Source organism: Eriocheir sinensis, chromosome 35, assembly GCF_024679095.1.
Source record: "Eriocheir sinensis breed Jianghai 21 chromosome 35, ASM2467909v1, whole genome shotgun sequence".
Classification (NCBI taxonomy): Eukaryota; Metazoa; Arthropoda; class Malacostraca; order Decapoda; family Varunidae; genus Eriocheir; species Eriocheir sinensis.
In genome coordinates, this window is record NC_066543.1 from 7,274,121 (window position 1) to 7,287,685 (window position 13,565).

At 37.4% G+C, this 13,565-nt stretch overlaps 1 protein-coding gene across 18 annotated transcripts in view; it reads right to left on the reverse strand.

Moving 5' to 3' along the window:
* The window catches only part of LOC127007344 (CAP-Gly domain-containing linker protein 1-like), a 62,599-nt gene that overhangs the window by 32,967 nt on the left and 16,067 nt on the right, over nucleotides 1-13,565 (reverse strand). For 17 of the 18 annotated variants that reach the window (XR_007760186.1, XM_050878188.1, XM_050878192.1 and 14 more), the window contains 6 exons: nucleotides 12,252-12,591; nucleotides 9,686-9,718; nucleotides 4,961-5,106; nucleotides 4,530-4,766; nucleotides 2,053-4,227; nucleotides 397-488 (listed from right to left, as the gene is read on the reverse strand). Coding sequence is in view for 17 of the 18 variants with exons in the window: in XM_050878188.1 (XP_050734145.1) it covers nucleotides 397-488; nucleotides 2,053-4,227; nucleotides 4,530-4,766; nucleotides 4,961-5,106; nucleotides 9,686-9,718; nucleotides 12,252-12,591 (3,023 nt within the window). In the remaining variant the exon portion in view is untranslated. The remainder of the gene's footprint in view (nucleotides 1-396; nucleotides 489-2,052; nucleotides 4,228-4,529; nucleotides 4,767-4,960; nucleotides 5,107-9,685; nucleotides 9,719-12,251; nucleotides 12,592-13,565) is intronic. The other variant, XM_050878185.1, reaches the window with a different exon arrangement.

Genomic DNA, 13,565 nt, shown 5'->3' on the forward strand with positions numbered 1-13,565 from the left:
GTAAACCTCAAGGTTTTATTTGTGGAGGGCTACCAGGTACAAGTCATATGCACCCAATGGAAAGGTCAAAGCTACTGCAAAGCTTCCTCCAAAACTGTTTTCAGCAAAACAGCTTTTTTTATGACCTGTAAGGAATCTTCCCTATATGTATACACTAAAAAAGTGAAAAAAGAAAGAAAAAAAAAAATGTCATGAGGCTTATCATCAGTAAAGTTAAAGCACTCAAGATACTGTGATGAGCCTTGTGAAAAGAAAATACAGAGTGAAATATGATTTATGGCCTAATGGTTGTCTGCAAAGTTTTAACTGTTGGCACATGCCAGCTGAAGAATATGCCTCAACTTCAAAAGAAAATAAGTCATGTCAAGAGCACCTGTATCATTGTCTCTTCCTTACCTTAGTCTCTCCTCCCATGTACTCTCCAGCTCCTCTTTCTCAGCAGCCAATGCCTTTTGGGATTCCATCAGCTTCTGTTCTGCTACCTCAGCCTGCATTGATCAAAAGTCACTGGTTTAAATCATAATTAATTATTTAAATACTAAGAAAATTAAAGCATTTAGGTAAGATCATAGACAACAAACTAATAGCTGAGCTTCCATCAATGACAAAGTTTATATGCAATCACCTTTCATCAAATATGTGAATTTTATGCATGTTATAAAAGATAAAAAATTCATTCATAAGGCTTGTATGTACTAGATTATACTGCTGATTTTGAACTTACATTTGGAGGAGAGAAATAGGGAGAAAAATAAAAAAATTCAATTGGGCTATGAAATGGGCCTCTAGCTCAATAAACTTTAGCTAAAGAATAAAAACTGATGCTACTAACAATGTAAGGTAGAATTAAATGAGGTGACATAATTGTTATATAAATGTATGGCTGGGAGAGACTTACTACAAATTGTGTCAACTAAGGTGATGTGACATTAAAAAGCTGCCTGTCCTCACCTCCCCCAATGCACGCATCAACACACACTTATGTACCCACCCCCCCTCCCCCACACGCATATGCACACAGGTGTGAGGTGATCTAATTGAAGTATATAAACTTATGAATGACTAAGAGGAGTCAGATAATTAAGACCTATTATTGAAAAGGGGAAGTGAAGACAGAGTTAAGAGCTCACAATAAAAAAATGAATATGAAATTGTCTTAATGACACAAAAAAGTAGTTTTCCCCATAAAAATATAAATACTCGGAATGAATTAAAAGAAGTGGTGGAGGCAAAAGGTGTGTGTGAAATTCAAGGAAAAACTGGACAAATATGTATAGATATGCAGACATGACCACACAAGAATAGCTCAGGCCCTATATACTACAACTAGGTACACACACACAAACACACACACACTCACCTCACACACACAAAAAAGTTGGAAAGAGTGCAAAGACTGGCAACAAAATTAACATCACACTTAAATGAACTTCATTACAATGGACAGACTGCACAAACCAGAGCTGACAATAATTCAAAACAGGAGAGAGGTGACTTAATCATGGCATTCAAACTTGCAAAGGGTCTGGAGTATGTAGGTAGGGAGGACTTGCAGATAAGGGACAATAGAAGGACAAGGAGACATGAACATAAATTGAGGAAAACAAGATGCTGAGAAAATGTAAAAAATTACTGATACTTGAAATAGTCTGGAGGAGATAATTAGAGCTAAGAACATCCATCTCAAATCCTGCATGCAACAACTAGGTAAAAACAACTAGATAAACACACACACGCACACTATTAAAAGATTCTGAACAATGTATTTTCTTATCTCTTGTATGTATTTGCCAGAGCAGGATGGAAAACACTAATGCCAGACAGGGAGAAGTGAAGAATGTTGGGAAAGGTCTTTGTCCTGCAGCAGACTATTAATGGCTGAAGAACATCATGACTGTTTGGATTATCACTACAAAACCACACACAATTCTATAATTAACTCATGAATTTTACCTAACAAATTGGTGAAACTACACGAGCTACAAACATATATGAACACACGAGTCCTTCCTCTATACTTCTAAGTTCTGTAAAGTTTTGGGAATTTCTTACCTGCCTCACCATCAGCTCGTCATTTTCTGTGAGTTTGCGTAACAATTCTTCCACACGTTGTTCAAGATTATGCTTTTCCTTAAAACTGTCCTCTAATCTGCATTTGAGGTCCTTTTCAGTGTTTGTCATTTGTGCTTCTAACTCCTCGACTTTTGAGTCATACTCTTTAGTTTTCACTTTCAATAAGGTTTCTTTCTCCTGAAGCTCATTTTGTAAATCTTCCACCTTCTTTTCTAATTCACAAAGTATGATTTTCTTCTCACCGAGTAATTTTTCTATTTTTTCCTCTTTTAGCTTCAGGGCTTCTTGCATTTCAGATAATTGCTGGTTAGTGTTCAATAACTTATTCTTTAATTCATTGTTCTGTTCATTTTGTTGGGCTAAGGCCTCTTCCCTTTCTCTGCTAATGTTATGGTAGTTCTCTTTCAGTTTTGCATAACTCTCCTTGGCTTTTGTAATTTCTGTTTCAAATGTTTCAGTGAGCTTTGCCATTTCTTCCTTCACTTTCCTATACTCTTCTTGACTCAAAGCAGCTTCCCTGTGTAAACTTTGTATGCTCTCCTCCTTATTCACAACTTCTTTATTTACTTGTTCTATATGCTCCTTCAGGGATTGCAGTTCCCTTTGGAGTTCATTTTTCTCAGTTTTTACGGTCTCAAGTTGAGCTTCATACTTTCTCTTTTCCTCACCAGCCGCAGTCAACTCAACTTCATGACTGTCAATAGCAGCTTCCAGCTCAAGCACACGAGTATTTAATTCACTCTTTTCTTTCTTTAATTCATTACATTCAGATTGTATTTCTGTTTCTTTTGTTTGCAATTCATTTTTAGTCACTTCCAGAGATCCTTTCAATTTCTCATTTTCCTCTAATAAATTGTCATGTGTCAATTTAAATTCTTGTATCTTATCATCTTTCTCGTGTAACTGCAATTTTAAGTTTTCCAGCTTCTGAGTGTATTCCTCTGATATCTGACTATATTCATTATTTTTTTCTTTGTATTCACTAGATTTTTTAGCTAATTTATCACTCAAGTCTGAGACCTTTTTACTAAGTTCTGTATTGATTGTGTCTTTCTCTTCCATTTGCTTTGACCACTCATTTTTTAATGTGTCCATTTTTTCATTTGTAACGGTGAGCTCGGCAAAAGCATGCTCACTAATTTTGGCAATATTTTCCTTTGACTTTGTGAGCTCTAAACTGAGTTTATCTTTGTCAGTCCTCAATTCTTCATTTTCTTTCTCAAGAGCTGCAAGTCTCTTATTTTCCTTTTCCTTTTCTGACTTAATTTGGTTGAATTCATTATTAATTCTTTCATTTTCCTGCTTTAAATGATTTAGTTCTTCAGACAATGTATCTTTTTCCTGATCTGCTTCTTCTTTGCTCTCATTAATTAGTTTGTTCAGTGAGTCTTTTTCACTTTTTGTCCGTGCAACTTCCTCAATAAGAGCAGAATTTTCCTCAAGAGTATGCTTTAGCTTCCCATCTAATTCTTCACTTTTTTCTCGCAAGTTTGTAATGATTATATCCTTTTCCATTAAATGTTCAGAGATTATTCCTTTTTCTTCTTCAGTTTTTTCCATGCTTGTTTTAAGTGTGGTATTCTCCTTCTGAGTCAACTCTAGGGTGTTTGCCAACTTCTCATTGACCTCTTTAAAAGCTGTTATCTCTTCTGACAATGCTTTAGTTTGTTCAATAAATTCAGAATTAGATTTCATCAATTGTTCTAATTCTTTTTCACACTCAACCTGCCTTTCTTCATTTCTCTGAATTTTCTCCTCTAATTTCCCTCGACACTCTTTAAGCTCTTGTACTTCATCTTTAAGTTGGCTACAATGATTTTCCATTTCCACAATTTTACTTTCTAATTCTTCTCTGGTGTTGTCAGCAGTCCTCAGCTTTTCCTGTAAGTCACTTCTCTCTTTTATCATCACTTCTGCTTCCTTGCTCATCTCCTCTTTCTCTGTGTTCAAAGAGAGAACTTTGTCTTCAAGCTGTGTTTTCACATCACTTATTTCTAATAACTGAGTTTCAAGGTTTGTTCTAGATTCTTTAAGCTCTTGTGTACGAGCTTCCAATTGATTAATTTTAGCTTCTACTTCCTTCTTAATTGCTGCCACAGATGCTTCCTTGTCCTCTTCCATATCATCCTGGGTAGAATTATTGGACCCAAGTTCCTGCAATGGAAAAAATATTTGTAAAATCAATTTAAAATTATTTCTGGCTTTACAATCCCATATGTGTGTGTATATTTATTTTTTACTCATAAAATCTAATCACGTGCTGGACCAATGACTGCCAGCCAGTACCCTCTCAAGAAGAGGTAGCATCCAGCAAATTTTTGGCATTTAATAAAATAGCTCATATTAAAGAGAAAAATCAGTGCAATGATATAAAACAAATTCATCATAAACTATATCCTTGAGATGGGAGCCAGAGAAAAATATCCACAAAACAATGATAACTCATAAAGGCATACCTGAATAACAGCTTCCTTTTCCTCCAATTCCTGTTGCTTGTTCTGAAGTTGTTCCTGCCAATGACTGCGCTCTTCCTCCAGCTGTGTTTCCAGTGCTGCAACCATCTTTTGGCATCGCTCTGCCTCGGCTTCCTTGACTTGAAGTTCCTCAAAGAGCTGCTTCTTAGTCTCTGCCATGCTAAAGGCTGAAGACTCATTGGTGGCCTTCATGGAGTCCAACTCTTTGAGATGTTCTTCCTAACATACACAAGACCAAACAAATGCAATTAAACATACTTTCATTAGTATAGAAGTATCTCACCAATAATGACCTAATATACATGAGAGAAAACAAGTGTCATTAAACATATTTTCATTAGTACAGAAGTATTTCCCCAATAATGACTCATATATCTATAATAATACAATATTTTTTTTAATCTTAACAATACCTTCAGGATGTCAATCTGCTTTATCTTTTCCTGCAGCTGTGAAGTGGCAATGTCCCTCTCCCGCATGAGGTCCCCAATGCGCTCCTTGTTGGTCCGAATGTTGTCCATGCAGCGGGCCAGAAGAGACTTGTGTTTGGACACATCAGCTGCAACAGACAATGGTAGCTGCCACAACCATCAGCAATATATACATTACTGAACCTCCTTTCAGTGCCTTGAAGCTAACAATCTCAGTGTATCCCCATGTCTAAGTTATTGTATACTATTCATGACATACCTCAATCCTTTTTATTGACCTAATTTTGCATGTCCTTTCCAGTATCATGACATATGATTAATGTCCTTCTCTTGTTTGCCAACTCCTTGAGGTATACTTGTAGTATTTCCTCTTACCTTCTGAAGCATAATAAAACCTAATATTGATAGCTTTGCTGCCTTTTCATTCTGTGAGAGAGAGAGAGAGAGAGAGAGAGAGAGAGAGAGAGAGAGAGAGAGAGAGAGAGAGAGAGAGAGAGAGAGAGAGAGAGAGAGAGAGAGAGAGAGAGAGAGAGAGAGAGAGAGAGAGAGAGAGAGAGAGAGAGAGAGAGAGAGAGAGAGAGAGATAGATAGAGATAAAGAGAGAGAGAGAGAGAGAGGAGAGAGAGAGAGAGAGAGAGAGATAGAGAGAGAGATAGAGAGAGAGAGAGAGAGAGAGAGAGAGAGAGAGAGAGAGAGAGAGAGAGAGAGAGAGAGAGAGAGAGAGAGAGAGAGAGAGATTTAACTCTTTAAAAATCTAAAGAAGCTGATAAACACATGTGAAATACTAGTCATGGTGTCTTAATTTGGGTGTATCACTGATCACTGTGCAACAATGGTTAGGTGTGATGCAAAATGCCACCACGGGAAGCCACCAAGGCCCAGCAGAAGTACCCATAAAGAACATCCAGGCAGAAGGGAAGCCAGACAACCCCCACCAAGGTGAATGAATGCAAATCTCTCCTGTGCCAAAAAAGACAAGTAACTAAATATTGCCACAAGTATTGCCCATAATTACGAAGAAGAAAATAACCCATGCATGACCCAGTCATGGTGTCAGTATAAAGGGATAATGGAGGATAATGTTACCCTTACCATAGCTGGGCGTTATCGCGATACTTTATCGCTGATAACAAAATCGGGTTATCGGCCATCCGCTACTTATTTAAATATATATCGGTATCTTTGTTACTTTTGTAACCAAACTAGCGATAATTGTTACTTTTTTCCGCCTCTCAGAAAAAAAAAACGTTGTCTCCTCCCTACTGTGCATGCGTGGCCCGGGCGCCCGGTGTTGTATGAAAAAACTTTGGAGTATGAAATATCTTCGGTGAAGAGATTTCATACTTAGATCATCAACGTTAAAACACTAGGTTATTTCTTTATGTTAGACACAAAAATCAATATATCAAAGAGAAAAATCATTTAACTTTGCCCCCAAAATGATTATTCACTACCTCAAATTTAAAACTCCATATTTGTTTGTGAGCATGCCATGGTATTGAAGGCACGTGGTGTTGTGTTATTTGGTGTCCCATCATCAAAAGCAGGCGCTTTTGTTTACGAACACTGGTCTCTCGTGAACTGCGCATGTTCAGACCAGCAAGCGTAGACTTGTACAGTCTCACAAAGCTTTTTAACCATAATTAAGAGTTGATGGAAGGCTGAATCAGACATACGTACAGTACCACCATCCACGCTGTTTCTAGAACGACACTGTACATATAAATACAACTCGTAAAGAATGTCGGTCTAGAAACAGCGGGGATGGTGGTAGTGGTATTGTATGTGTGATTCAGCCTTCCAGCAACTCTTAAATACAATTAAAAAGCTTTGTGAGACTGTACAGGTCTACGCTTGCTGGTCTGAGCATGCGCAGTTCATGAGAGACCAGTGTTTGACGGTGGGAACGCCAAATAACACAACACCGGTTAAGGCGTTTCTAGTATTACCGTCCATATGTGCGTGTCAACGTGTGGTTTTCAGGTTTTGTAAGTTTTCTAAAATACAGATAATGAAAATTTGAATTCATCTATGTTTTTTTTATATGAAATATCAATATAGTATCGTTTTCGCCTATCAGACTGATTGGTAGCTAGTATAGGAATTGTGGATTTATATCGGTTATTGGTTATCGCCTATATTTGTGTCTCCAGTTAACGAATATTGGTTATCACCGATAAGGTTTTCCATTATCAGTTATTGGTTATCGAGAATAAGGTTTTCTGTTATCGTGCCCAGCTATGACCCTTACTAACGGAAGATGGTTGAATTCCAAGATGAAGAAACATATGTTATCTCCTTTAATGATTTAAGACAGCTATATCATTTCTGATTCCCTGCAGCCATATTGTGAAACTCACTTGTGATTAGGTGTAGATCATTAGAGAAAATAGATAAATTAATCTGTTCTTCCATGTGCATACACAATCTGGAATAACTGTTCAAGCTGATCAAAGTTTTGCTGTCATTTCTATATAACCTTCCAAATACTGCACCTCCATTATTTCAAAACACATTTCTTACGAATTTCAAAATCACATAAAAAGTCTCAGTCAGTTCTGTGAAGACCTATGAGATTTCTGGTTGGCTAAAGACCACGACCAATGTTTCTCTGCTTTGATTTCCAAACATCAGTTTCTAATCAAGTCACTGATACCAAATCAAATCACAAGCAATGGAAACATGTGCTTTGTCATGTAATTTTAACATTTATATATTTCAGGGCAACACAATCATCTCTTGAAAATAACATAGGCAACCTTTATGATTTTTAATGTAGTGTTTCTTGTCACTGCCAAGTATGTCAGATTTTTTTTTTTTTTTTTCTTTTACAGCAAAGGAGACAGCTCAAGGGCACAAAAAAGTAAACATTAAAAAAAAAAAAAAAAGCCTACTAAAAAAAAAAAAAAAAGAAAGCAAAAGAGAAAGATAAGTCAGTAGAGGAGGAGGAGAGGATACCCCTCTCCCTCTCTTGAAAGAGTGAGAAGAGGAGGAGCAGGAGGAAATAGAGAAGAAAGATTGAGATTTCAGAGGATGAATGAAGGGAAGATGGAATGAGGATGCTGGCTGGTTAACTCTTTAAAATACAGACACAGGATATAGGGATGAGAATGTAGGTGCAGCAGAGGGGGGGAGGGGGCAGGGGGGGGGCATGAAGGTAGCAAGTCAAGAAGAGCAGTGGAAGATAGAAATAGAAGAGAGAAGATAGAAAGAGAGGCAACATTAGACTATGAAAAAGGAACCTCTGAGTAGTGTTTGGTCGCTTAACCTAAGGCTTGTCTTGTACTTCCTCTTCATCTCTCTGTTACTGAATCTTAAACTCCTAGAACAGGCTTCTTTATACCTGCTTAACTTAGCCCTTTTTTATCCCGTCTCACAGGACCCATGCCTACAGAAAAAAAAAAAAAGGATTGCATCTAAAAGAGTTTGGCTAACATTTAGCAGTGTCTTTCCCATAAGATGAAAGAGAACATTTCGCTGTGAATAGCTACTGCATCTAGCACATAGGATGAAGTAGCACATCCATCCTGTAGCATGATATTGGCTACTTTTCATGATACAGGTTTTCATCTTATCTATGTCCCATCCACAATTTTGCACTTCAGAGAAACATTACTGGTTTATACAGAACGAAGTGTTGGTTAAGAGATTAGAAAAGCCATGGAAAGAACAGTGTAATGCCTAGTGCCATTTTTAATGGTCTTACATTAAAAATTATTGAATCAGAAAAAAATCATTTCTAAGAGCAAATTCAAATAAATAACTTGTACATACTGCATTTTTGGCCAGATAAGACATCAGAATCATAGCACACACCTGTAATTTGGTAGGGAATATTTAGGAAAACATTTCTACTGTTTCTAAAATATATCACATTTCATCTGATTTTCATAGACTTTCCCTCAATCCACTATTTGCTTTGACTTGCGCTCACTCATCCCACAAGTTGACACTCTTCTGTTGGATCTGTAAGTGTGCTCTTCACTGAAATGTGCTATTGTTCCTTCATATATATATGTATATATATATATATATATATATATACATGTATATATATATATATATATATATATATATATATACACATGTATATATACATATACCTATATCGTACTTCCCGCCACATAAGACGCACTTTTTCTCATAAAAGAAGATTCGAAAAATCACCCTGCTTCTTATACGCCGATGGTTAGGCTTTGGTAGGCCTAGGGGCTATTGTTACTGGTACGAAACCAACACCCAAAACACCTCCGTTTGACACAATAGTTCCAAGATGTTCCCAGAATTTCAAACAAATGGGGGCAGATCTCTTTGCTAATACTTACTACCATTTGTATAAAACAAACAAACAAAGCATTTATAGCAGCAAAAATGTTTTATGTTTGACAAAAGTATAGTAAATATAAATGAGTAATAATACCAACATTACCCTTACAATCCCATGCACAGTGCAGCCAACCACAGATGATTCTACTCCTTCACTGAGGGAGTTGTCATCCCTCCAAATATACTGCCCCGACAAGCGACAAACACAGGAGCCCATGTGAGCAATGCATTCTAGATGTATTAAGAGGTGTGGAGCAGAGAACAGTGAGGGTGAGAGGATAAGCTTTGGTGCCTGTCATGGTCCTGTGATTCCCGTGTGCCATGGTAAAGGCCAAGCCACAACAACCCATAGTGCACCAGAGCACTGTTTGCTTTACTCACGTGAGTCACCACTCTCTTCCACTTCCACAGATACTGAAACAAATGGCAGACATCTTGTGTGACGATGAAGTGATGGATGTTTATATGAATACCAACTTGAGTGATTCATAAACCTTCAAAATTAAATTTTATCAAGTCTAAATTCAAAAGATGAGAGGTTCCGATTAAACTATAAGTGATCTCATAGTGCACTTGAAATCCACAAATAAAAACATTCTGAAAACCAAATTAGTTTATGGAAACAGCAATTACAATCAAACAAACAAAAATTAATATAATCTAATGTGCGTTTGTTTATCAGCATATTTGAAATAAATGCAATGACAATCACTTATACCAAAATAAAGCACCACTGAAGATTCCTGGAATGATTCCTGAAGTACTGCTGCCTGAAATTATTCTAATTATTGATTGCTGTAGATTATTGTACAAATATTTCAAGTAGGTCAAAAATTATCATAATAACACACAAACAGTTATACAGGTGAAAGGAGTTAAATACTCAAGTGAGCAGAACTGAGTACAATATGTTTAAGTGATATAAAACTTTCCCAAAAAATAATAAATAACAAAATAATAAAATAAAAACTCAAGCCGTAAAAGTAAGTAGTGTTTCCTTAGGGTAGGTTCACTGTTTTTGCACATTCACCTTATTTATGTGTGTGTGTGTGTGTGTGTGTGAGAGAGAGAGAGAGAGAGAGAGAGAGAGAGAGAGAGAGAGTGGGGGGGGGGATACATAATCTCCGTGAATCTCAAGGACAACTGTAAAGGAAATGAGCTACATGTGTGGGGTCCTGTACATGAGTCTCGATCGGTCATACTTTTGGGCTGGATGATCTCCCTGTCCAGGCTATTCCACAGACAGTGCATCTAAATGGATAGCTACAGTAAGCCCTCGATATAACGGACTAATTGGGGGGGACCTTAGTCCGTTAATGCCGAAAGTCCGTTATAAGCATTGAAAAAAATAAATAAATAAATAAATAAATAAATAAATAATAATAATAATCATAATAATAATACCGACGAACCTATAAACGTAGGTATATATATATTTTTTATTGTGTGTGTGTTAGCTGCACGTTGTCTGTATAGCCACATGGCACAGTTGGTGATGGACTGCGAGGCACTGAGGCTGCCAGGTTGGCAGTGGGGCCCTACGAGGGGGGGCGTATTGTTACGGGTACGGGCAAGATTTTACAAGTGCACCAATCTCACACTGACAGACGAAATTTTTTTTTAATTTTTTTTTTATAGTTTTCGGGGTGTTATGAAATAATCTGTTAACTCTTTCTGTCACAAATCATTAAATGATTGACTTTTTAATGCCTGTGTTACATCCGTCGTACCTGCAGCTGTAGTCGCAAAATAACTTGCAAAGAGAGATGTTTAACTTGCTTACAGTTTCCATATTTCACTCACCCCTCACAAAGGTCACAAGTGGACAAACAAGAACAAAACCAGGCAAACTGATGTTTTTCCTACCCTGTATTCCCACAGTGTGCATGCGTGATGGACAGCAGTGACTTATTTTTGCAAGGAGGTATTTCTCATAACACCGGCCCGCGAATTGGACCATGGACGCCACCTCCGTGTCCTGTCCCGCACTGCGTATTTCTGCGCCCCACACCGCGTGCCGAATTAATTTACTAACCAAACATAACTTAACTTAACCTACCGAACTTGGGGTTTGGCCCCCCTCGACCCACTTAATTTGTGTTAGTACCGATACTCACAAACACTTGGCTATTTTCCATTACATTTATGTCCTGGATTGCTGCATAAGACTTTCTTGTGGTATAAATAAATTCTTCATTTGAATGGAGACCACGAAGAGAAAAATATTTCGTCAGGTGAGCTGAAAAAGACCACGGTAACCGAAGGATGGGGCAGCAGATAAAGAGAGGAGGGTCAGGTGGCTAGCTATTGTAGTTACCGGAAGCAGGTGGTTCAAAAACTATTCTCAGTCGGTCCCCGTGGATTTCTGACCGCCTTACCTTGTCCGTTATATCTGAAATCCGTTATAAGCGGGTCCGTTATGTCGAGGGTTTACTGTATTTTTTATATCCTTTAAGTACCTTGTTTTCAATTTCTTTTTTTTTCTGATCTCGCTTCCTTATCCCAAGCATACATATCTTCTCAATCAATTTTGTCTACTCCCTTCATTGCCCTGAACTCTTCAATCATGCCACCTCTTCTTTCTGCCAAGGATGGCAGCCCAAATTTTTCCAGTCTTTTTTGGTATAACAAATCTGTCTAAATGGGGAACATCTTGGTTGCTGCTCTTTGTATCCTCCTAATCTTAGTTATTGGAAATGGATAAGAATACTGAAAGGCCATCATGAAATAATTTGATGGAATATAATACAAAAAAGTCAAAAAAGAGAATGACCTGGGAGTGTTGCTCCAGGATAATTTGTCACCTGAAAAACACTTTAACAAGATTGCTCGAGAGACTTAGAAGCTGTTTATGTACATCAGAATGGATTTCACTACAAGGATGAAGAGAAGACAAAGCAATTGACTGTGGATCTGATATTTAATTTACAGTGAATAAAGCACATACCTTTGAGTTTTTCAATGAGGTCGTCGGTTTCATGACTGGCAGTAACTGTGGTGGAGGCAGAGCCATGGGACGTCACTGAAACATTGTCGGCCATGGAGATGTTGTCAATGGTCGACACACTCTCAGCAGTGGAGGTGTTGTCAGCGCCCGAGTTGTCTGTGCCTGAAGTGTTGTCAGTGCCTGAGGTGTTGTCACAGGCTGATGCGCTGTCACCTTCATCCTGCAGCGTTACTCCCCCACCCTGTCCCAGCTGCTGGTTGTTATTGATGTTATTATTGTTGTTGTGGCTCACTGCTGGGTTGGCCAAGTCTGATGAGACACTCTCTTGAAGGATTGTCACCTGAAGGGAGACTAATTTTAGCACTGGGGCAGTGGTGAGGTTGAAATATGCATGAATCCCATTCAATGCACAATGAAAGATCACTAAAAGACAACTTCTGATTTAGTGCAATAAAGACTAACTTGTAATTCATTTACTGGTATGTATCAGGCAAACTATCTTGAGAAATTAAAATCGTTACAATTAATATTGTATATATCAGTACGAAGAAATAATTATCTTATCTAAAACTTACAATTAATATTGTATATATCAGTACGAAGAAATAATTATCTTATCTGAAACATCATGAGGTAGTTTACTGAATCAATTGCTGTTTTTTTGTGTGTGTTTGCATGCTAGCCAAACTGTATTCTTACAGGATTAAGTAGTTTGTTTAGTCCACTCTGTTGAAACTATTCTATCATATTTTTCTTTAAAACTGTGAATGTTTTTGGCACAGTATGTATGTGTGTGTGTGTGTGTGTGTGTGTGTGTGTGTGTTTATTTTAACAAGTTGTTATATATAGGAAGTGAGGAAGTGAGCTTCACTAATAGGGTCTTGTTCCCAAATCTCATGTTCTCAAGTTAAGCTTTGAGTTCATGAATATTTTTGACTTGAACTATCTCCTTCTTGAGGTTATTCCAGATATCAATGCATCTACAGGATAAGTTGTTTCATGATATTCCTCAGGCAACTTGTCTTCCTAAATTTTTTACAATGAATTCTTGTTTTCTAGTGTTCCAAACAAACAGGTAATCTCTGTCAATCATTCCTTCATCATCCTGTACACAGTATTTGGATCTCCATGTCTTACCCTGTCTAGTGACAGGATCTGAAAGTCACATGAAACAGCGCTGACCACAACTAACACAATGATGCTGTAAGGCAATATGACTAATTCTTAATTTAATAACAATGATGGTATATATTGCTTTATATCTAAGACATAGTAGTTGTGTTCATAAAAATGTAATGATACTTAAGATAGTGT